The following is a 24,260-nucleotide window of genomic DNA, read 5'->3' on the forward strand; positions in this document are numbered from 1 at the left end:
TCAAATAGAGGCTGTGAATGTATGAGAAGCCGAGAGGGTGATGTCATCACTGGGGGGGGGGGGGGGGGGGGGGGGGGTCTCTGGTCCACCATATCTTTATTAGAGCAGATTAATCCCAGCATGTCCAAGCCCCGGTCGTTAAAAGTCACACAATCAACATTTAATTAGTTATAGTCCACGACTGAAGAGCTGCAGCACAAAATAATGATGCAAAGTGAAACTAGATTTGACTGTGAAATAATGTTTTATACAACACGTTAAAGCCAAAATCTACATCCAACTCCTTTAATATTAATCCTTTTGAATTAATGTAGTACAGTAAAACCTGGACCTGACATTACAGCTGCAGTAAAAATAAAGTCGTTTCTACTTCCAGCTGATCCAGAATCATCCTGTAGCGCCCCTCACAGTCTCCACCGTCAAACTGCACGGGTTACACACGAGAGTGTCAACTAAGTATAACGAGTAACAACCACTGCAGGAACACTGCAGTTTAATTAGAATCAGTCCGTTTCTTTTTGTTGCTGCTTCACAGAAATGATAAATAGTTTGAATCATTTTTATAAAAAGTTCACTAATTCCCATTCTGACCCTGGATAGCTTCTATTTTGTTTCTTATTTTACAAAAAGTCGGTAAATTATGTCCAGCAGCTAAACTTTTTTCCGGATGTCCGGAATCCCATTGTCGCAGACGTCACTCCTACGTGCCCACGCTGTAGTTCTGCAAAACCAGGTCGTAAGGTACGCGATTGAGCGGTAGGACTACAGTACCCAGCGTTCATCGTGCTACGTCGACTGTAAACATACATAGAGGCTTAAGGACGAAGCATCGGATGATCGGTGAGTTCTGTCCGATTTTGCTGGGATCTTCTGGGTTTTACTTGACTGTGTTCTACTAAATGTTCAGTGAGTTCAACTGTGAAAGTGTTTTATCAGTAACTGACCGATTAAAGGTTTACTGCAGTAAAAGTACACAGGTATTGTCAACGTGATGTAACCTGGTATCACATTGATCTGAACCATGACCTGTGTGACCTCAGTGTTTGTGAGGTACAACCTAGGCCCAGGTGTGGCCGTGGAGCTGCAGGATGACGCAAGTGTGGCCGAACTGAAGGAGGTGGTGGGAAGTCAGCAGGGGGTCCGACCAGAGAACCTCAAAGTACTGTTTGCGGGGAGGGAACTGCAAAGCTCCTCCACTCTACAGGTGAGCTCAGAGGTCATGGTGAGGACTGGCGTTGGGGGCTACTGGACTCCTTCCATTATGTTATCTCCCCCTTTCAGGGTTGTGACCTACAAGAGCAGAGTACTGTCCATGTCGTCCTCCCTCCAATCGGTTCCTCCTCCTCCAGGCTGCTTCTCCTGCAGGAGCGTCTGTCTCGGGAAAGGGAAGAGAACCAGGACAGCCTGACCAGGCTGGACTTGAGCTCCTCACGTCTACCGTCCACCTCCACTGGCCTGGCCGTGATCTTGGAGGGCGAAGATGGGGGAGGAGAGGAGCAGAGAGAGAACATTCAGGCTCCAGCTGTGAAAGGTCAGTGAATATCTGTGTCATTGCAGTATGAGAGTGTTAATTAGTGAAATATTTTGTGGTTCTGCAGTATATCAGTAGCAGTACTCTGACTGTGTACCTGTGTATACAGGGGTGCGTACCCACAGTACTTTCTTTGTATACTGCAAGAGCTGCAGCTCAGTCCAACCAGGGAAACTGCGAGTTCGCTGCAGAAGCTGCAAACAGACGACGCTGACGCTCAGCAGGGTAGGAGCAGTACTGATACTGCTGTGGCAAAATACTGAGCAGTACTGAAAGTACTTTAACCTGAAGTGCTGCTGACACATTCTAACACACATGTGTTAGAACACCTGATCATGATGATGATGATGACTAGAGCTCTGATGAAGATCAGAATTTCCTCTGTCTCTCAGGGTCCATCTTGTTGGGACGATGTACATCTCCCTGGTCGCATACACGGTGTTTGTCAATCTGATGGTTGTCCCGGCAATGAAGCGGTAAGAGGGTGGGACATTTTGTCTAGATATGCTGCAATGGGACAGTTTTTAAATCACTCAGAAGCTGTTTGATCCTCGGGTTGACTGTTTTTACTTTTTCCTGATGTTTTAATAGGTTTATTGATCTAATGATTAATCAATTCACCATAACAGTGACCAGGCTGTGGCATTCTGGGAGATGCAGTCCGTCTACTGTGTGTGTCTTTTTGCAGGAGTTCTTCTTCAAGTGTGCTTCCCACCCAACATCAGATGATGACCTTTCTGTGGCTCTGGACCTCATCTTGACCAACAGCAGAGACGTGCCCTGTGTTGCCTGCACTGATGTCGCGTAACTGCACAGACAATTTTCTCATTCAGTTTTACTTTATTAATACAACATTGAAAATGAGTTTTAACAAACCAGAGAAAGACTGATACAGGCAGGTTTGAAAGTTTGAGTTTTAGGCTGAACAAAATAATGAGGTGAATTAATTTTGTTGAGACATTTTTATATTAAGACTGAAGGAAAAGTTTCGTTCTTCAGAGTAGAGATGAATATTAAAATAAATGTGAGTCTGATCCTGTGATGTTCTCTCTCTGTCTCAGGGACCTGGTTTTGGTCTTTCAGTGTCTGGACCGACATGTTATCTGTCTGGACTGTTTCCGTCTTTACTGTCAGATTCGTCTGAGCGAGCGGCAGTTTGTTCATCACCCAGATGTTGGATACACGCTGCCCTGCGCTGGTGAGTTTCTGCATCTGTGACATCTGCAGGACAGACAGAGTGACTTTATTAGAAACCATAGAAACAGTTGAGTCCTCACTGTGATGTCTTCACCTGCAGTCGGCTGTGACCAATCTCTGATTCAGGAGCTTCATCACTTCAGGATATTAGGAGATGATCAGGTCAGGTTTCCTATTTTTTTAATCAATTACAGTTTTACCCAGAATGCACCGGACTCACCTGTTCTTTCTCAGTACGGGCAGTACCTGCAGTATGGGGCGGAGGAGTGCCTGCGGTCAATTGGAGGACTGCTGTGTCCGTCACCTGGCTGTGGGGCGGGTCTTGTCCCAACTGATGACAGCAGGAGGGTGGAGTGTGAACGACAGGTGGGCTGTGGCTTTGTCTTCTGCAGAGACTGCCGGCAGGGTTACCACGAGGGCGCGTGTCAGAGCCTGCAGGCCCTGCCCACAGGTGCAGCTTCACTGGTGAGTTGATCAACTATCACAGAGCTCGACAACAGTTAATACACAGACATTTCAATTTACTGTGTAGAAACATTGAACATTGAAATGTAAAGAACAGAAAGTTTAAAAAAATGATATTTCTTTATTTACTTAGAGCAGGGGCTTTCCAACACGTCGCTCGTGTTGGAAATACCGATAGCTCGCCACAGGGTTAATGAATCTTACAGAAAATTGAGTGTCTCGCCCCCTTCTTACACAAAAGGATTATTTGAGATTAGTTGTCAATCAAACAGTGTGCTGCTGTCAAGCTTGATGAGCCAGTGGTGATCAGTGTGGCCAACTTAGACACTTTATTGCTACATTTAGCGAGTATTCAGACCCATCTGCAGGCAATTTTTCAAAAGAGCAACAAATCTAGTGACTTTTTCTGTTGTTATTGGAGACATGTAGAGACTATTACATGAATGCACTTATTATTCTCATTTTTCCCAACAAGCAGCATGTGCTGCCGTAGGCTTCTCCCACGTCCCAAAGCCCTTACAGGTGGGCCAGTCCTCATGCAGGATCGCCCTCCCGTGCAGCTCCCAGTCAGAGCAGGAAATGTTCACAACTCTGCCACATCCAGACTGCAAATGATATGAAATGATATGCAAGCACAAAGCCACCGCTGGTACCCAGAAAATACAGTAAAAAGAAATGCATACAGACGCAGTAAATGCAAAAAAATGTTGGGCTACTGTAGGCCGAAGAAGGAGAGGAGGAAGGCATGTTTGTAGGTGGAGAGAGAAGAAGAAAGCCAAGAGTCTAGGACTGACAGAAGGGACTTTGAACGTTGGGACTGTGCCAGGGAAGGCTAGAGAGTTGGTTGATGAAAGGCAGAGAAGGAAGATGGATATACTGTGTGTCTACCAGGTTAAATCGGGTTACTGCTGCATGTATTCACAGATTTGCAGGAACCAGGTTTCGTTGGTGTATGTACAAAACTTTCACTCTCTCGAACTGCCCCACTGCCTTCTTTTTCTTAGGGTTTTGTTGTGGGCGAGGAGGCGTCTCTCAGAGGTAGGTGGGATCGAGCCTCGATGCTCCTCATCCAGGAGTCCACCAAACCATGTCCTCAGTGTTCGGTTCCTGTGGAGAAAAATGGTAACAGCACGTGATTTAGACCCAGCTGATCATAAAATACTCGATTAGTTCATGTTCTTATGTCAGAAAGGGAGGACAGAATTACAGTAATACCTGTCTGATTTATTGCAGAATCAAACTGGTGTTTCCTCACAAAGTGACATACTGCTGTGTATAATAATATTAACCCATATGCTTAAACATATGCTTATAAACTTTGTTTAATCACATTGAGCTTCATGTAGTTGAACCAGATTTAAATCATAAGGTTCTACAAATGTTATTTAAACTTTTTTAACAGGAGACATTCTGTGTCTGTGTCCCTGCAGGTGGCTGCATGCATATGCAGTGTCCTCTGTGCAGAGCCGAGTGGTGCTGGGTCTGCAGGATCTCCTGGAACAGGGAGTGTATGGGTAACCACTGGTTTGGCTAACCGTGAACAATTAGCAGAGTTGTAGTTCTGAACCCCTGAGCTGGTTTACATCAGATCCTCCATTTTTGTTTTGATTTAACTGCAGAAATAAAATCAGTTTCTGAACCACATGCACCAAACCTTCTGATCCAAGCTCTGCGATGTGGACATAGACCCAGGTGCTAGGGATGATGAGAGATGTAGTTGTTGTCTGGATGGAGCCCCAAACCATCCAGACAGGATGGAAGAGTGGAAGAGTCAGGTTTGTGTCACCGCTAGGTGTGATTGGCTGAGGCCAGACACCTAGAACACACCTGATTTCTCACAGCAACAATAATTCAGCATTGTGACTGTATGAAGTCATTGTGACTGTATGAGTTGACATCCAGCAGTGCATTAGCCTCACTTGTTTTAGCAGAATATCAAAGATAAAAATGTAAAATAAAATTTAAATATAATTTTGGGAGAACTTTTCAGTGTCATATTCTAAGTAACGAAATAAAGATTTATTAAGAGCTGATGACATTTTCCTCCTTTAGATACAAGGTTAATTCGGCGACCCTGAACTCACTGGATAAGTCGAAAGGAAAAAAAACAAACGAAAAAAAAGAAATCGGATGTTTTACTCTGAGCTGTCAACAGAAAATCTAATAAATCAAAAGTGTTTAAACCTGAACCCGAAACGAGTTTAATAGAAGTAATAACAAAATAATTTATTTGTTATTTGGTCAGAAGTTTTAGTTCATGGCATAGTGGAAATGTAGAGTTCAGCTTTTGAATCAGATTAAAATATTTAAACAAATACTCTGTTTCCTTATGTGCAGCTTAAATACTTAAAGTTAAAATTTAGTAATAGCTTTATCTAAATGTGTGTGTGTGTGTGTGTCAATCAATAGAAAGTTTAAGAGAAGCTTTAATCACATTTGTAACGAAGTTTCTCCAGATCTTTCTCTGCAAAATTAAAGTTTAATCTCAGTCTTTGCAGTAACTGTAAAAATACTTTAGATTACAGTTATAAATTATTCTGTAGTTACTTCAAATACTCAGTCAAATACCACCTGGGTACATACAGAGTGGCGGTGCAACACATAACACGTTTTTAAAAAATAACATAACAACCATACACAGCAGGAAATAAGCAAGAAAGATAACATATAACTTTATTTTTTCTAAAGGAACGCTTTGTGTCTACATGATTAAATCATCAACCTCACAAACAAAATTTAAATCAAAATAAATAGTCATTACTAAATACAATACTACTCTATAAATATTAAATAAAAGAACTACACACACCCATCAGCCACAACATTAACTCAGATGGATCCAATAATGTGAGGTAGGACCAGGGTCAGCAACATGTGGTACACTGTTTACAGAGGGGGTAGAAGTACACAACTCAATACTCCAGTAAAAGTGCAAGTACTGGCCTCAAAAAATTACTACAAGTACAACTTCAAATTATTACTCAAATAACAGTTATTAGCAGATTTTCTACATTTTACTTGAAGTAAAAGTACTGTTTAAAGAAAACAGTATATTTTAAACAACACTGATTATGGCAAAGCGTACAGTGATTAATAAAAATGACCTTGTTAAAGGTGAAGCTAATTTTAGCATATACATCCATTTTTATCAGTTCGGAATATATATGTTATTAAAATCAGCAGGTGGTATCAATATTTTGGCTGTTGTGTGTAATAATATAGTAACACCACTACTACTACTATTGCTACTATAACAGTGTAGTACATCATTTCCAAAACTTGAACTGAATGAGTTTTTTCTGAAAAAACGTTTTTGTTTTATTTAAAATGTTCACACTTGAACCCCGTGATGTGTTTCCTGTTTATGACACTATTTGGTATTTTATCCACATAAAACTGAAACTGGACCTAAAACTGGACTCTCCACCCACTGATAAGATGAACCATAAACCTGATAAACGTCACTATCAGCTGAGTTTATTGGCTTGTTTTATTGGCTTGTTTTCTGAAACTCAAAACCACAAGGAGAACAAAGTTCGAGATCAGCTCAGACCTTCACTACTACAAAGTGAAGACAATCCTGGATCACAGATCTTTTTTTAGTGGTCTAATTCTTCATACATGATTGAGAAGAGGTTCCCGGTCCTGGCGGTCCAACCGAGTTCAGAAGATGCAACAGATTTTATAAAGGCTCCAGTGGCTTTCAGTAAGGTTTAAAGAGGACCTGCTGGATTCTAGGGCCCAAACCACAGTCAGGTCATTTGGCAGTTTCAGTAGGTCCAGCTGGCCCAACAGGGTGGAGTTCTGGAGTTCTAATTTGGTAGACGATTGTTCGACAAAACCAGGATGAAGAGGGCGACCCAGGTTGGTCTAACAGGTCTGATAAATCCAGGTCTGGAGCTGGAGATGACAGAAAGTCCCAATATGATCCAGGTGAGCCTAAGCCAGAACTTGTGTCAGTCCACCTGCAGTCTGAGCACTTGATTCTTTAGTTGGGACACCCACATGAGTGGCTTTTTATTCATCACAATGTTTTTAATATAATAAAAAAAACATTGTTTATAAAAAATCTAACATCTTAAAAAGAAACACAAAACATACAATTAAATTCCACAAATACCTTAAATATAGAAAGAAGACTCAACACAATTTAATAATTTATGCACTAACCCTAAACAACAAATGTTTACTAAAGACACAGTTAATATTTCAAAAATTATACAGTTTGGAGATTTAACAAACCAGAAATCAGTAAATCAGTTTTTATTTTGTTCATTTGTTGATTCACAAATATCATATAATATCAGACTTTGATAAACTTTGCTTAAAGGGGTCAAAACACAAACTGCAATAAAGACTAAGTAAACTCCACCGTCTGACTCGCCGCAACTAAATAAAACTGTCACTTATGGGAGCTACAAAAACTCAAACAGGTCATCACAGTGGAAAACATTTTACGGTAAATCTGGGTTTGCTGGTCTCCAGGTACCAGTGGGTCCTCTGGTCTCAGGAGGCCCTCAAAGACCCAGGTCCTCGGTGTCAGCAGCAGTGAAGGCTGCAGCTCGGTGGGCATTGTACTCCTGCGGCCGCTGGAGGCAGAGGAGAAGTAAACTGACAGGTCAGTCTAGATGGTTTTCATCTCATCAGTCCAAGGAGCAGGTCTAGATATGTTCAGGACTCCAGATGGAAACCAGGTACCGAGGTCTGGCTGAGGATGATGAAGGAGATGAAGAGCAGAGAGATGAAACTGACACAACAAATAAAAACCAGAACAAAAAACTGCTAGATCACTTCAGACACCTGGCTGCAACCAACCAAGACACCGACCAGGTGAAGTGTGAATTCAGATATCATAGTAGTGCATTATAAGTTTATTATATTGTTTAGTCTAATGTGTTTTTTCAGGTGGACCTTCAGTTTCTGGACCAGGTGATCTCAGATGGAGCTGATCCAAACAGCTGCGACAGATATGGACAAACTGTACTGCATGAGGTGGAGTTTACAAATACATCTATGTCTAAATCGGCTGGTACATAACAACACTTGGTTACACAGTTAGTGGTGAATCTTTGCTCTTTAAGAATCAGATTAAAAATTATTAAGTACTTTTGTTGTGTTTTATTTTTTGTTTCCTGACACAATACAGCTTGCTGAATATTTTGGGGTCTGAGTGTGTCCTGTTTGTGAAGCCCACCTAGTCTGTTTGATAAGCTCATTATAAAAACCAGCAGCTGGTGTAAATACACTAAATCAGATGTTTCTCACAGAAATGCTTGTTTGCGTTTGTGTGTGTTTCAGATTTCCAGGGCATGGAGTGTGGATGTGATGAGATTTTTTTTAGACCGTGGCTCAGATCTTCTTCGGCCAGATCAGTTTGGAGTCACAGCCCTGCATGTGGCCTCAGCACTGGACTACCAAGACATGGTTCAATTCCTTTTGGAACAAAAAGGTCTGTGTGAATTCTTAGTTTAGTAATTAGTCTGACATGTTGGTTTGGGCACTGTGGTCAGGGATGGATTTTAGAACAGGCCTACCAGGAGTCCAGGGGCACGTCTTAAGTTATTGCAGTCACGACCATGACTTCAGAAAACTTCAGACTTAAAGAAACTACAAAGACTCACAACACAGATTAATCAAGACCACAAAAATACTCCAAGCAATTCAAACCTGAGAAACTGTTGTCTCGAAATTCATCCATAACTATGGTGCATAAAAAAAGCTGGTCAATGGTTTCTGGTCCTGTGGTAGATGGTGTGAACTCTAGCCCAGAAAAACTTTTCATGGTCCTCCCCTGGTAGAGACTGCCAAGAGTATTAATTGTTAACCGACAGGACAGACTCCAGGTCCTGATCACTGTGTGTTTGCTCTCCTTAGCTGATCCAGAGGCTAGTACTCTCCTAGACCAGCAGACTCCTCTTCACTACGCAGCAAAGAATGATGCTGTAGGTTCAATTCATCGGCTGCTGCAGGCTGGAGCCTCCATCAACTGCACCGACTACAAAAACCGAACACCCCTGCAGCTCGCTGCCAACCTGGGTACTGCTGACATTACAGCTTACTTCAATACTCAATAATCACTCATGAGTACTACTGAGGACTGGTTCCAAAGGTCTGGGAGTGGATGCAGTGGTCAAGGGCCTAGTGGCAGTGGTCTGGGTGACTAGTTACTTCACACCTGCATCAGCACTGACACTGGACTCTGTGTTTTCAGAGCGAAGCGATGCAGCTCGGGTCCTATTGGAGCTTGGGGCTGAGGCTGGGACCAAAGACACAGATGGACAGCTCTGTATCACTGCTTTGATTGGTCGGATGGGTCCAGTGGTAATAGTGTCCACTCCCAGAAAACAGAGCTGTGAAGTCATGATCAGATACTTCCAGCTATTTAATATTGTTGATATTAATGGTATTAAGGTAGCTGTTGTTCCATTATTGTTTCCAGGCCCAGCTGGCACTTAACCAGTTCCTTGTGACTGACAAAATGACCAGGCAGCAGTACTACTACCTGAACCTGCTGGAACCAGAGTCAGAACCACATGGACCTGAGAACCACCTGCAAGGTAACACTGATACTACTGCTAAGGCAGCTCAGTCAATTTAGTTCAGTTCACTTCAGTTATATTAAAATAAAACAAACTTTATCATCATCTCATAGCACTTTCCAATGTGAGGTCAAAAAACAGATGGTTAGAAGTGGTTTTCAGTAACGTACAGTCCATCTTCCTCATTGGCAGGACTAAAAGAACAGTACTGTTTATACTGGGTTTACTAATTAGGTTAATTAATTTTTACTGAACCCCCAACAGCCCATCCCCATTCCCCGGGGCACCTCACAGCGCCGGTCCCAAGCCCAGTAGAAATTGGGGAGGGTTACGTCAGAAAGGGCATCTGGCATAAAAACTGTGCCAAATCAACATGCGGACAAAATGATCCACTGTGGTGACCCTGAACTCACAGGATAAGCCAAAAGGACAAAAAAATAAAATAAAACGAATACTTAACCAACACAAGAGCCAGGAACTGGTAGCAGGTACAAAGCCTGTAAGTAAGGCACTACTTAAAGGTTAGGCCTCATAAATGAGTTCTAAGGTTGGATTTAAAAACCTTTACATTACAAAGCTGGTGTTACACACAATTGTGTTCAGAATGACACAATGACATGTTAAAATATCTAAAACCAAACAAATGCAGAATATAGCTTTTGAGATTATCTAGTTTAACTACCACAGACAGACCTCAGCCCATGGGTTTTTTCAGTAGCTTTTTTCTGATGTGAGATCATGTGTGGAGCTAAATGCTAACTGCTAGGGTCAACAGCTCGACTCAACAACACTTTAGAAAATTTGGTTTATATCTCCAACATCATATATAAAAATACATGAGCCGTCTCAAAGCAGACAAATGTAAACCTGCAAAGTACTGAGGGATGTCCAGTGTGACCAATGGAAGCGTGTTTAGAATGTCCCTGTTAGCTGACTGGCCTCTTCTGTTAGAAGCCACGTGATTGGCTGAGCCTCCGTGAGCCCCTACACTGGCCCTGCAGGTTTGCGGATCTCCCCCAGGTAAAAACAGCATCAGAAATCTGAAACTGAAAAACTGCAAAATATAAGGCCAAACACGGTAAAACCGAGTGAAACTCTGTCCGGGGCAAAGTGGAATGTTTGCAGGACACAGATTAGTAATGTTGAAAGGAATGAAGCCTTTTTACAGATATTCAGATCTTATTTTAAAATGCTTGATTCATACATTTTTTTTCAAACGTTCAAATCCATGTTTTTTAAAATTAAATTCACCTCATAGTTATCATGGTAAATGTGCTGCACTTATATAGTGCTTTTCTACCTGTCGAACTCACAGTCACACACACACTCATACATCGGTGGGGGAGCTGCTGTGCAGTTGACCAACATACACTGGGAGCAACTACGTTTGGGTTCAGTGTCTGGCTCAAGGACACTTCAACATGTGACTGAAGGAGGCGGGGATTGATGCAACAACTGTGAGATTGGTGGACAACCGCTCTACCGTCCTGCACCACAGTTGCCCCGTGACATGACAAAAAGAGCTTTGATATCTTAAGATAACAAGAATTTATTTCGTTATCATGAGAGAATTACTTTTTCCTTGAATGATGAGATAATTATTTTGTTAAAAACAAAAAAGAAAACTGCATCCATGTAGGTTTACAATACAAGTATTAACTTAATACATAAAACAGTACAATACTACTGCAGTACCTCTAGAGTACTAGTAGTGTTATAGCTGTACTGACGGTGCTCCCATTCTCTCTTTTGTAGAGGCAGTACTCAGTGAGCCAACATCTCCAGTAAGTCCAACCAGTGTCAAACACAAAGTGAACTGAACTGGACTTTGTTATACTGTAGTTAGTTACAGTGTTTAGCCGTCTCAGCTGCAGGTGGTGGTCCAGAACAGGAAATTGGACCTCATCATGCATCCAGTCTTTCTCAAACTGATCCAGGTCAAATGGAAACTGTATGGCAGGTACCATTCTCTGATTGGTCTGATTCATTTTACACCATCATTCAGTGAATGATCAGCTGAACCCTCACTGATCTGTGTCTACCTGTCCATTTTACCTGTCTTTCAGGTTGGGGGCATGGCTTCTTCTTATCCTCAACCTCCTGTTCATTGTGTCCTGGACAACTGTTGCCATCTCTGTGTCTGTCCACAGAGACTCACCTGATCGCTACGTTCTTCCTCAGGTGAGTTGACTGTCTCCACCTGTATCTGACCTGTCTCCCACCTGACTGTCACCTGTCTTTCCCTTGTCTGTTTCAGGACTGGTGGCGTGTCCTCCTTGTGGTCCTGGCACTCCTGTTAACCCTGGAAGAGGTGCTGAGGGAGGTGCAGGACATCTGGCGCTCAAAGAGGAAGCTCTGCCTATGGCAGCAGTGGGCAGAGCATTGTCTCCAGGACGACCTGCACTGCTCACACCCCATGTGGCCTCAGGTTCCAAAACACAACAACGTTGAACAGTGTCAGTAGTAACTGGATCAGGAGTACCAGTAGTAACTGTACCTGTATTTTAATAGTGTAATTTGTGTGATGTGTTACAGGAGAGACTTTTCCTGTTGGATCAGAATAAACAGATTCACAGAATCAGGGGAAGCTACAGCAGAGATCTTTGGTACTAACACACTAAGAAACACAAACCAGCTGGTTTTGCTGGTTCAGTTTTTTGTTTGTTTTTCCTAGTTCTGACCTCTATAAACTGCAGGTGCCTGTGTGTGTTGTTAGGAATGTGTTTGATTGGCTGGTGTACTCTCTGTTGATGGTGTCATTCACTGTCCACGTGGCTGACGTGGTTTCTCCGTCCACCTGTCTTCATACCGTCAGTCTTCGTCTATTCTCTGTCACCATCATCTTCTTGTGGCTCAGACTCATGAAGCACGTCAGAGCCTTCAGGTACAAACACAGAAGGTGAACTGCAGACTCACCTGTATCTACAGGTAACACTTACATTATTACAAGAGACAAAACAGGTGAGATAGAGGTAACTCATCTATAGCTAAAGGTCTGATCTAGCAACTGACATGTTGTCAATATATGAAATTTATCCCTCAGTGGTTGAGTTACACCATCTCACTGAGAAACCTGAACATAGGAAATCCATGTGGGAGCTGTGGATCAGATATCTGTCAATCACTTGTGGGATCAGCGGTTCAATCCCTGACTCCTTCTCGGTTATATTTTAATTTGGCAAGTCACTAAATCCCAAGTTGTACCTGGTGGATCAGGCTTGCACCTTTGCATGGCAGCAGCATCTGTTTGAGTGCGTATGTGAATGAAGCAACATTGTAAAGAACTTTGGATGAAGTTGTTATTTACACAGAGTATTTAGTCTTTAAATGCAGGAGACCGTTAATCTGAATTCATTTCTACGTTTGACTTATTTTGAAATTATAACTCACAGATTTTAACCGACAGAAAACGCTGCTCCTTTACTTTTTTGCTCTTTTTTGTGACTGCACAGTGACAGAGACATGGGGGCGGCTGTAGGTCAGTTGGTAAGGCAGTTGTCTAGGGACCACAGGGTCAGTGTCTCGATCCCCGGACTTGGCTATATGTGGAATTTTCTCTGGGCAAGACGCTGAACCCTAACAGCCCATTCCCATCCCCAGCTGTGCAGTGCCGCTCCAAGCCCATTAGAAATTGGGAATGGTTGCATCAGGAAGGGCATCCGGCGTAAAAACTGTGGCAAATCAACATGCAGACAATGATCTGCTGTGGTCACCGTGAACTCACAGGATAAGCCAAAAGGACAAAAAAAAAGATGCCCACAAACCTGTGTTACATGATTTTCATTTGAATTTTTTTTTTTAATGATATCTCCTTTCATTTAGCCTTTCACTTCTCTTGCTGCCCTGTGTGCAACATTTTGTCCTGTGTAGGAAACTAATTAGAAACTGAGCTCCACATAGCACAGAAAACCATGTTCAACACGAGTAATCTACCTGGGAAGTCAGGTTTACCTAATCTCCTACCCCAGTTTACTGAACAGGTTAAATAGTTACAGATAAAGGAGGGATGCCTGGTTTCTGTTTACTGTACTTGAAATTTTCCCAAAAAGCCAACTTTGCTGCACTGCATATAAACGCACCTACTGTTACCATGGAAACAAAGGGAACTATAGCGTTTTAGATGTCAAAACAAACTTTGACTTTGTCACATTAAACTGGTTAAATCTGTAAAGTGGTTTTATACAGTTTAAACAGCTTGAAAGAAAATTGACCCGATCATCAGATTCTATGTAGTAGAGTTAAAGTAAACAGCTGGACCATTTCTTCATTTTATTTCAGCAGTTACTGGAATCACAATTAAAGTAAAATTTTCAACATGAATTAGTGAAAGAATACAAACTTGTGCTTACGGGTGTGTGTGTGTGTGTGTGTGTGTGTGTGTGTGTGTGTGTGTGCGCAGGTTGATGGGTCCGTTCATTGTCATGTTGGGGAACATCGTTGGAGACGTGATGTGTTTCTTGTTCCTGTATGCTGAAATCTTCATTCCCTACGCCTGCAGCTTCTGGATCATATTTGGAGGTTACACTACAGTTGTAATAATACTACTATTATTACTACTACTACTACTACTAGTACTCATGATAATAAAATGTGTTCACATTCTTTACTTCAGTAAAAATACCCCATTACAAAAAAAAGTTATTTCCTCTTATTAAAAAATCAATCTGTAAAATATTAAATATAATATTTAATATTTTATCATCATATAAAAAATGATGAAAAGTCACAAAATAATTTTCAATTGAAATCATCAAACAATGCAAAGAAAAAGCTGAAAAAAGGCCTCATCACTGGTTTCATCTCTGTTTCTACCTCCACCCCCACGACCTCTCCCACCCAGGCACTTTGTCAGTTCCAAGCATGCAGTCTGTCTCTGGCCTGCTGTACAGTCTGTACCGCATCACTCTGGTGGACGAGTATGAGTTTGCTGCCATGGTAACGGTGGACAAAGTAATGGCTCCTTTGCTGTGTGGGACATTTCTGGCTGCATCCTCCATCCTGTGTATCAACTTGCTAATCGCTCTGCTCAGTGACACCTTCCAGAGGTCAGAGATCACACCTGCTGTCACACATCTGGTCGGTCCACACCTACACTGAGATGATTTAGAAGCTCGGATTGAATGTGAGGTGCATGTCTTTGTGTATTCTTAGGGTCCATGACAACTCTCAGGCCAACGCTGTGATGCAGCAGGCTGCCGTCATCCTGCAGGTGGAGGAGTCCATGCCCCTACTTCGCCATTTCTATGACAACAGTTACATCTCCACCCACTGCGCACCACTGGCTGATGCCTACAATGATGACATCACAACAGATCCCTGTTACCACAATGAGAGGGGACACATCTCAGCACAGATCAAGGTAAATCTGAGGTAATGAGAAAAGTCCAAATGTTCTTATTTAACGTTCAGATAGTGTATCTGGTCTCTGTTTCTTGCAGGAGACTTTGGATGAGTTCCTGGTTCTGCAAAGAGACCTGGACTCAGGATTAGGGTGAGATTACCTGTTCAGTTTCAGCAGCAACAATAATTCAATCATACTCACTAGTTTATATCATCACATTTACAATTAAGCAACTAAGTACACAGCAGACCCAGGGACACTTTGACTTGTGGCCAAGAGGACCAGGAGTTGAACCACTGACCCTGTGGTTTGTGGTCAACCGGTCTAACAACTGAGTTACAGCCATCCACATTATGTAGAGCAGGAGTGGAACCACAAATGACCCAGCACAGTCAGAACCAGGATCATCACTATGTGTCCCATACACACAACTGCAGACTGTTTAAAATTGCTGCTGGTCTTTCAATCAGAGTCCAAAGCAACCAGAACGTACACCACAGGCTGAACCAGGGCCAGCAAGATGAAGGGTTTCTTGACCAGAATCAGCAGAACCAGGATCTACAGTACCAGAATCTAGAAATTGGGGAACAGTGCAAGCAGGAACTTCAGGCAATCAGAGCAGAGCTAAAGCAACTCCGGATTCTGATCCAGCAAGTTTATCAGAAACAGACTGATTCAGGTAAGGGCTGTGAGTCTGAGAGGAGATAAAACCTGACTGATCTGTGAGGACCAGCGCAGACCAGATCAGGTGCCTTCAAACATCCATAAAGTTTGATGTTCCACCTGAACAGAAACTCAGAAGCCATTGTACTGACATCCATTATGTGGTGAAGAACTGAACTGAACCAGATCTCAGACCAGGTGCCTGCAGGTCTTTAGCTGGATTCAGTTTCTAGAAAAACATTTATGGAGTTTATCTTAGTCCTGGTTCATTAACTTAATTTATGTAGTTAGTAGTAATTAGGACACAGGGGAGTTTCTGGACATTTTGGGGCCTGAGGTGGAACATGCTCTGGAGTCGCTGAGGAGTCATTTAGGGTAGAATAGTTTATAAGAATTTCAAAAATTACATTATTTCAAATTATTTTTTTACTGCTCTCTGTATCACAGTAGGTGTTATTAATATGAGTCTGATTACACAGACGTTCTCTTATGACTTTAAGTGATAATAAATCACACAAGTTTCTGTATCTGTAAAAGAGTAAATTCATTCATCTTGTCTGAACATGCTTATGTTCTCCTTGTAACATTTATTTTGAAATGGGCCTAAACTTCTTCATTAATTTGAAGGATGGCCTGTTCTAGTATCTTTTTCTCATACTGTGACTCAACAATTTGAAGACATAAATCGGATGGTTTTAATAAATAATGACATATTTATCATTATTCTTCTTTGTTTTTTTTTCTTATTTATCATAAATTTCTTATTTTGCTGTTTGAAATGGGCCCGTCCCCTCAGCTGTTGACGATTTCCTGTTCCGGTTCTTATAGCAGCAGTCTTAGAGCAGAGGGAGGAAACATGGCGGTGGCCGAGTCAGACAGAGATCCATCGTCCGCATTATGTTCGGAATTTCTGAGTTTCTCCGCCAAAGACACTGCGTCGGTAAGCGACTCCTCGAGCTGTCAGCCTCTCTGACTCTCCGCCTTCTGGGCCCGGCTTTGATCTGAGCATTGTTCACCGCTGAACTCGGTGTTCTGAGGCTCAATCTGCCTCCGGCTCGGCTTGTTTTTTAGCTAATGCTAATGCTAACTCTAACGTTACAAGTGTAAAACATCTGGGTTGTTAAAGGCGTCAGAAACATCTCTTCTGACTCTGTCATTCGGAACTTTCTGCTCAAATACCAACTGTTGGTTTAAGTAAACAATATTTTTATATTTGTACTGTTTAATACCGCGGCTGAACGTTTAATTAACGTTATGGCTTTCACTCTGGTGTTACAGCAGATTCTATCACCGTTAGGACTGAGACTTTGTTTCTCAGTCTGTGTTTTATAAGATTATTGTCAACAAATGCGGTGTTTAAACTGATACTGATAGCTGCTTAGTAATAAACTACATCAATAAAATAAAATATAGAAAATGTTGACCTGAAATAAAAACACAGGCAAGTGTATAGTTACTAGCTAGTTACTCTAGATTCTGAACATTTTTTAAATATACAAACACTTATTTAGTTAACAAAATACACTGCAGTCTGTGACTATTTAGCATGACCATTAGTGACTAACCCCTGTTTTATATAAAATAACAAAGTAAAAATATCTCAACAAAATCAAATACCACTGTTACAAAACTAAACCAACTGACTAGTAGTTAGATAGGTAACACCAGCCCCACCTGCAGCTGCTGCGGTAAACAAACTTTAGTGTTTTTCTAAATTAACTGTATTGTCCACAGACAATAAAACCACCATTGAATCTGCTCTTTATGTTGAGTTGTCAGCCTGCAGCCTGGATTATTTAATTCATCTGTGCCATAAAGTGCCTTTTAGTTCTAAGACTGTATCCTTTGAAGGACGTGGTTTGTGCGTTCTTCATAGGCATGCTCCTTTAATGCTGGCTAAAAACTTGCACACTTGTTTTATGTAGACCTTCAATGTTGCCCAAAAACAATTAAAACACATTTATGTATGTGTAAAACACGTCTACATGTTCTCATACTGTGACATATTTGCTTCAGTCAGTTCAAACAGAATGGTATTTTAAATCTCATTTATTAGGCTAATATCCTATAACCTCAACAAACACATTTTAATTAGTAACATTAGAAACTGTGACATTATGGAATAAAACTTTCCCAGTTAGAGCTTGGGCTGTCTAAGAATTGGAAATCACTCCTAACTTTCCAAAAAATTCTCAGAATGACACAATTTACTCCAACTTTCAGGAGTAAGAGGATTTTATCAACATTCTTAACAATCACTCCTATTTCCACCACATGTAGGAGGGCCCTGGAGTTGCCCAAACTGGTTCGGAGTAGCTAGGAAAAGTTGTTTATATCTATTTTATTAGTTTATATCTAGAGAATCAGGTTGGGACATTCTCCGCATTTCCAATTTATCACCTGTAGCCCACAAAGAGGTAAACTATGTGAGACGCGGTTTCACTTGGGAGGAAATGGTTCTTTAATCTAGGCAAGGGGTGGTGGCTGAGTACACTGTGTAGGGGTATGACATGGTGTAAAAAAGTGGACTGCAGAAATTGCATTGTTTTGTTTACAGCACATCGAAGAATATGGTAAGAAATTATGGTATGAATATGATGATTCTCCTCTTCTATTCTTATCCATCACAATTTCAATGTCTGCCCTTACTGCCAGAAGTTCAGGAATTTTGTTGTTACCATCTTTTTACAAGTGAGTGTTCACTTCACTTTCTGGGCTTTGTATTTTTTTTTGTTGCAGTCCCAGGATTTAGATGTCATCAACACGCCCACTCACTCGGCGTGAATTTGCTGTATAGTTAGTTACCTGATCTCTCTTCTCATGTGCTCAATTCTATTTGTCCTGACTTTGTACTCAGAAGTTGGGACGTTTGCATTCTCACATAGAGCCCCTCGAGATATCTATAATAGCTAAATAAACTCAGGAATCCATGGTAATAGGGGGTGTAAAACACACAACAAAAAATGTAATGTTTAATCAGTGTGTGACACAGAAAGAAAATAGTTTTTAATTCCTAGTTTGAGCTCCAGCTGCAGGCTCCGCTGCAGGCTCCAGCTGTCGATGGTTTGACTGTAAAATTAAACATTCTTTTGTTTTAGTGTATCTGCAGTTCACTGTTAATAACAACCCCCCCTCTGATCCCTCCCCCAGCGATGGCTGGTGACAGCCGACCTGCAGCAGGAGGTGTACCGTCACCTGGCTGTATATGTACCGAAAATCCTTTGCGTGGGTCCGAATGGGGGTGTGACCAGCAGGGAGGAGCAGAGGGAAGAGCAGAGGGAGGATTTGGCCTGTCAGCTGCTGCTTCTGGCTCCTCTGGAGTGGCTTTTGCTGGGGGAGGAGCCAGCTGCAGGTCTGGCTCATCTGCAGGAGAACAACCAGCCATCCCCACTGTGTGGACATGTGTTCAAGGCCGGGGAGCCCACCTATTCCTGCAGGTAAAGGACGAATCATAATTTTGATTTTGCTAGAGTTTTGAGTGGCAGCCTAAACATGCAGGCATAACCTAAATGTTCAGTTTGAACATCCTCAGAGAAATGTTTATGTCAAAGGTGTAAGAATACACAGCAAACACATCTCAACAGGTTTCAAGTATCAAACATTGCTTAAACCTCTATTTACACATTAACAGCCTACTGACTTTGGCACATTTTATTTTCCTATAGCTTTTGTTGCAATAACTAAAGGTCCTGGTTCAGAAGTAAAAGTTGATCTGATGATTAATTAAAATAAGAAAAAAAACATTAACTGCAGAAAGACAAGATTTTTAAAGAGTTACAGAGTGATGCCTCCTACCTACCGCCTGCCTTGCAAACTATGCAGAAAGAACCTAGAGTATGTGTAAGTGCTAGACATAAACAGTATCAAAGATGGTAAAATAAATGTTACATACCTTTAGTGTATGAAACCAGTGGGTGAGTTTATTTTTCGTGCAATAGACAGTCCCCGCAGACAAAAACTTTTGCCCTGCACACATTCGTCTATAAAGAATCCATCTGGGCACTCCTGGACAGGGGGGAATTTACATAATTAATATCGACACAGTAATGTAGATTACAATTGAGCCTTAACACACAGCTAGTACTTCTGCTAACTCGCCTGTAGAAATGTCCTGACAGGTTTTTGTTGTCTTTCAACTTTCACTAATATAAAGAGGATGGACAAAATAATTGAAACAGCAGTTATTGTACCTTTTCAGCTGTTAACCCAAATCTCTGTGTGTGCAGGGAGTGTGCAGCTGATCCAACCTGTGTTCTGTGTATGCAGTGTTTCCTGGGCAGTGTTCACAGAGACCATCGATACAGGGTGAGCACACACACAGACTTGAAATCAATCCACTCTCCACTCATCCCTCCCTCTCCCCACTCCACTGATTCACTCTCTATGCTCCACCATGACATGCACAGTTCCTGAGGACGGCTCTTATTCCAGGCACATTTTGTGATCATTTGAAGTTATAGGATCAGTTTTTTATACTACATTACATTACCTTGTTTTAGGAAAGAATACAAAATATAAACACAATACCACTATGTCTCATATTGCACTTAAATTTAGCAACTGAACATGTAATATTTTAAGTTATATTTTAAAATTCAATTAAACCTTGGATCATCCTAATGCTGTATTAAAAACAATATTTGATTCTTCAATATTTGGTTCATCAAGATCAAGTCATAAAAATTACTATATTAACTATATAAAGAATATAATCCATAGTAACCTACTCAGTAGCAGAGCCTGAATTTTTAGAACGTGATTTTCTTCACTTTAATTCTTTTTAAAACTAACCTGTTCTGAGTTCATTTAACCCTTCAACACTGTTGTCAGGTTAAACTAGCATTAGAGTTTCTGTATGTGTGTGTGTGTTCATGTGTGCAACACTCTAGATGACCACTTCAGTAGGGGGAGGTTTCTGTGATTGTGGAGATGCTGAAGCCTGGAAGAAGGGTCCCTACTGCCAGAAACACACTCCTGCAGATACTAGCAGAAACAATGAGGAGGTGGGACAGCTGTTTGTCTATTTACCTGTCTCTCTCTGTCTGTCTTTCAGTAATAATTACGCTGTCCTGTTTTTCCTTCAGGACCCTGTAGATCAACTCCCAGTTGACCTGGTTGCTCGTGGTTACAGCATCTTCTCCATCATCCTGAGGTACGCTGTGGACCTACTGACCTGGGAGCAGGAAGACCAGCTACCTGCAGGACTTGAGCCACCGTAGGCACACACATTAGTCTGAATCATTATTAAACATATTAACTCACTTTATTAACCCACTTTAGTTAAAGTAATTGATCTGAGTTCAGGTTAGGTACAATTGACACAGGTGTTTCAGTGAAACTCTCTTTTCTGATGCTTCCTTTCTGTCTATGGGCAGGGAGAGAGGAGACACCTACTACTGCATGTTGTTCAATGATGAAGTCCACACATATGAGCAGGTGATCTACACGCTGCAAAAAGCTGTTAACTGCAGCCAGAAAGAAGCCGTCAGCTTTGCGACCACCGTCGACAGAGATGTCAGTATCCTTAAAGACTACTAGATTACTTACATTTTGCTTGCAGATCAGTATTACATGAGGGTTATTGTAAAAAGAGCAAATCCATGTTACCAGCTAAAGCTTCTTCTGGGCTCACCTGTTTATCTGTTGTGTGTTGGTGCAGGGCAGGAAGTCAGTTCGATATGGAGATTTCCAGTTCTGTGACCAGGCCAAGTCTGTGATTGTGGTGAGTTACTGAATACTGAGCTGGTAACAAATTTTTTTTAATGACCTCATAACTAATCTGGTTACTAACCCAGTTACTGACCAAAGAGTATCTTTCGGCTTTTAACTACACATTCAAATATGTTTAATGGCAAGCTTGTGTGCACATTGATTTTGAGCATTGGTTGTGCACGTTTTCAGAAATAAATGCTCTGTGTATGCGTGATTCAATCCTGTGTATTGCCAGTGAGGCAGTAAGAACAATCTCAGCAGCAGCTTTCATACGCAACAATAATAAAGGAAATTTTATTTACTTATGTGCGCTTGATCTCAACACATCTAGTGTTGCAATGGCTTTTGTATGGGGTTATTGTGAGAAACAGGACTAAGTAAAGGTTTGTTATAGAAGTAAAAATCAGTGTATCTTGTATTAGATGTGTATAACTGCAATATGATTAATAACCATACAGGGTTTGATCTATGAATCTATGATGCCACATGATTCTCTGTGGCAACCCCTGAAAGGGAACAGCACAAAGGAAAAGATGATTGATACCATTACGGCTGATGCTAGTTAGATAGCTAAAAGGTAAAGGCTTATAGATGCTAATATTGCTGTTGTAATATCAGTATTGATGGGTAATGTTAATTAAACTTTGTATTAAACATAGTCGCATGCACAAACATGTTGATCAATGGTGTTTGGATGCAAATGTAGGCTCATGAAGCTAGGAGCATAGTCTATATAGAGATGTTGTTCTTGTTATTGTGCTTAGCTTTAGCATGGGTGTCCAATTGGTGACTTAATCAATTAAACAGTTTGGCTTCAGTTTGTTTGCCTACACCTCTTAATTTGAAGTGCAGAGCCATTTACTAATCATTTCTGTACAGTGTTACTCTCTAAATTTGTTTGTACCTTGAGTTGGTGCTGCCCCACTAGCAGTGGTGGGTGGGGTCAAAAATCCTTGTTTTTGATTTATGGTTTTCTGTACATGATATGGACATTTACAAATGAGTAACAATTTCTGCAACATAGAGCACACACATTGAGAAAGACTAAATGGCTCCCTTCAACTTAAATGTCGTCTACATAAATAATAGCCCTGATATTAATCACAAAAAGAAGAAAGAATATAGAATTCTAAAATTTAGAATTCACTATCCTTAACCTCTGTCCCGCTGGCAGAAGGAGGGTTGGGTTCGTCCACCACCACTTGCTTAGCTCCAAGTGCATTAACAGTAATTAGAATAAGCCAACAAGCTACTGTGATTACCACAATGGTGGGTGAGAGATCATGGGCAGAGCTGACATTACTGCTGTTCTGAGAGGTTTACTTCTTCATGTGCTGATAACCTATTTTTATTGTCTTTTAACTCTTTTTGGCCAACATTGACCAAAACAAATAATTTAAAAATGCCAGATTGGTGTGACTGGCCGACCACTACAGCAGAGATACAATCTTTGGCACAGGTAATTGTGTTAAAGACTGTTTCTCCACCAATGTGCAGAGAGCAAACACATTGACAACACATTTCATTTTTCCTGTCATCCATTCAGATTATAGGATTAACCTCACTGACAGGTGATCCGAGTTGTAAAGGTAGTCTAGAAGCATGTAGAAGGAGAGGTTATGCTGTTCTGCTTTAAATTTTTGGTTTGATTTGATCTGCAACCAGACTAGCAACTTATTAGCTTCCAGCATGCACTGTGCTGCTGTGTCTTACCTGAGGTAACACACTAGACTGTCTACATAGGTCATACCATGTTGAAGTTTGTAACGTTTGCCATGCATGCTAACTGGCATCTGAACAAATGAACATGCTGTTGTGTTGATTCACAGTGTTGTCATGTGACAGGTCCCTCTTGTGGACATTAATGTAGATCCTTGCAGATATGTAGCCTTTGTATGGAGCTGATAAGCAAAAGCAAAGTTTAGTTTTTTTACTGGTACCTAGAATTGTTTTTTATTTTGTTTTAATTTGGAACCCAGGTTTTATTCCCAACCCTTCTAACTACTGACTTGGTTGCTAACCTGGTTAATGACCTTTTGTTCTCTTTAAATATTTGGACCCCAGAGGAACACCAGCCGTCAGTCGAAGCCTCTCAGGGTTCAGGTGATGCACTCATCTGTTGTTGCACATCAGTGTTTTGCTCTGAAGGCTCTCAGCTGGTTGGGACAGATCATTCAGTACTCTGGTATGTCAGTACTACATTCTCATGATCTTAGCATGTGAGTCCCCGCTGCTGTGGGTTTTGACCATATTCATGTGTTTCAGATGGTCTGAGGAGGATCCTGTGTCAGGTTGGACTGCAGAAAGGACCTGAAGGAGAAAACTCGTCACTGGTTGACCGACTGATGCTCAATGACTCCATGATGTGGAAAGGTAGTGAAACATTTAGGTACATGTATGTATTTGGCTCATCAGAAATGAGATGCGCTGGTGATTTTTGGATCCTCTCAAGGGCTTTGAATGTGCTGCTGGTAGCCCTGTTAACAGGGCATTGCAATAATTGAGAGGACCAGTGCCCTCACAGTGAGTTGGATTGCATATTCAGAAAGGTAGGGTCTGATCTTTCTGATGGTGTAGAGAGTAAATCTGCTGCCTGAGAGAAAGAGAAGATGTGGTCAGTAAAGCTCAGTTGAATTTCAATGTTGACTGTTACATGATCTCCAGACAATGTTAGAAGAATTCTTCCTTTGTCATTGTCTCAGACATGTAACACACAGTGGGAGATGGCTAAGTTAGAACCATTCTCACATGAAAAATCGCTTGATTTCTCTGTGCAATCAGTGCACACAGGAGGCATAACTTGATATTAAAC

The 24,260-nt window shown here is 41.4% G+C and overlaps 2 protein-coding genes across 19 annotated transcripts in view; both read left to right on the forward strand.

Annotated features, from left to right (window-relative positions):
* Positions 1 to 697: 697 nt before the first annotated feature.
* Positions 698 to 5,682, forward strand: prkn (parkin RBR E3 ubiquitin protein ligase). Of its 3 annotated transcripts, XM_067511583.1 has the most exons (11): positions 698 to 840; positions 1,041 to 1,204; positions 1,282 to 1,531; positions 1,641 to 1,756; positions 1,924 to 2,007; positions 2,220 to 2,335; positions 2,593 to 2,729; positions 2,829 to 2,890; positions 2,963 to 3,193; positions 4,198 to 4,315; positions 4,624 to 5,682. In XM_067511583.1, the coding sequence occupies exons 1-11, from the start codon at positions 834 to 836 to the stop codon at positions 4,725 to 4,727; spliced, it is 1,389 nt and encodes a 462-aa protein (XP_067367684.1). In that variant the 5' UTR covers positions 698 to 833; the 3' UTR covers positions 4,728 to 5,682. The 3 variants fall into 3 exon arrangements, with proteins under 3 accessions (XP_067367684.1, XP_067367666.1, XP_067367675.1); XM_067511565.1 differs by having other exon boundaries at positions 2,829 to 3,193; XM_067511574.1 differs by having other exon boundaries at positions 789 to 906; positions 2,829 to 3,193.
* Positions 5,683 to 6,449: 767 nt separating this feature from the next.
* ubr2 (ubiquitin protein ligase E3 component n-recognin 2) overlaps positions 6,450 to 24,260 on the forward strand; it is a 38,200-nt gene continuing 20,389 nt past the window's right edge. The window contains exons 1-27 of one of the 16 annotated variants that reach the window (XM_067511478.1): positions 6,450 to 7,126; positions 7,679 to 7,811; positions 7,869 to 8,023; positions 8,099 to 8,185; positions 8,492 to 8,642; positions 9,068 to 9,229; positions 9,405 to 9,569; positions 9,607 to 9,750; positions 11,488 to 11,516; positions 11,592 to 11,692; positions 11,799 to 11,913; positions 11,990 to 12,160; positions 12,268 to 12,338; positions 12,449 to 12,616; positions 14,132 to 14,250; positions 14,573 to 14,777; positions 14,884 to 15,091; positions 15,171 to 15,223; positions 15,544 to 15,752; positions 18,887 to 19,173; positions 20,003 to 20,041; positions 20,626 to 20,739; positions 20,821 to 20,951; positions 21,112 to 21,250; positions 21,396 to 21,458; positions 23,513 to 23,633; positions 23,714 to 23,821. In XM_067511478.1, coding sequence (XP_067367579.1) covers positions 7,040 to 7,126; positions 7,679 to 7,811; positions 7,869 to 8,023; positions 8,099 to 8,185; positions 8,492 to 8,642; positions 9,068 to 9,229; positions 9,405 to 9,569; positions 9,607 to 9,750; positions 11,488 to 11,516; positions 11,592 to 11,692; positions 11,799 to 11,913; positions 11,990 to 12,160; positions 12,268 to 12,338; positions 12,449 to 12,616; positions 14,132 to 14,250; positions 14,573 to 14,777; positions 14,884 to 15,091; positions 15,171 to 15,223; positions 15,544 to 15,752; positions 18,887 to 19,173; positions 20,003 to 20,041; positions 20,626 to 20,739; positions 20,821 to 20,951; positions 21,112 to 21,250; positions 21,396 to 21,458; positions 23,513 to 23,633; positions 23,714 to 23,821 — 3,535 coding nt within the window. In that variant the 5' untranslated portion in view covers positions 6,450 to 7,039. Of the gene's footprint in view, positions 7,127 to 7,678; positions 7,812 to 7,868; positions 8,024 to 8,098; positions 8,223 to 8,491; positions 8,643 to 9,067; positions 9,230 to 9,404; positions 9,570 to 9,606; positions 9,751 to 11,487; positions 11,517 to 11,591; positions 11,693 to 11,798; positions 11,914 to 11,989; positions 12,161 to 12,267; positions 12,339 to 12,448; positions 12,617 to 14,131; positions 14,251 to 14,572; positions 14,778 to 14,883; positions 15,092 to 15,170; positions 15,224 to 15,543; positions 15,753 to 16,564; positions 16,677 to 18,886; positions 19,174 to 19,962; positions 20,042 to 20,625; positions 20,740 to 20,820; positions 20,952 to 21,111; positions 21,251 to 21,395; positions 21,459 to 23,512; positions 23,634 to 23,713; positions 23,822 to 24,260 lie in introns of those variants that run through there. The other 15 variants (XR_010914906.1, XR_010914902.1, XM_067511451.1 and 12 more) reach the window with 15 other exon arrangements.

Source organism: Channa argus, chromosome 1 (assembly GCF_033026475.1).
Source record: "Channa argus isolate prfri chromosome 1, Channa argus male v1.0, whole genome shotgun sequence".
Classification (NCBI taxonomy): Eukaryota; Metazoa; Chordata; class Actinopteri; order Anabantiformes; family Channidae; genus Channa; species Channa argus.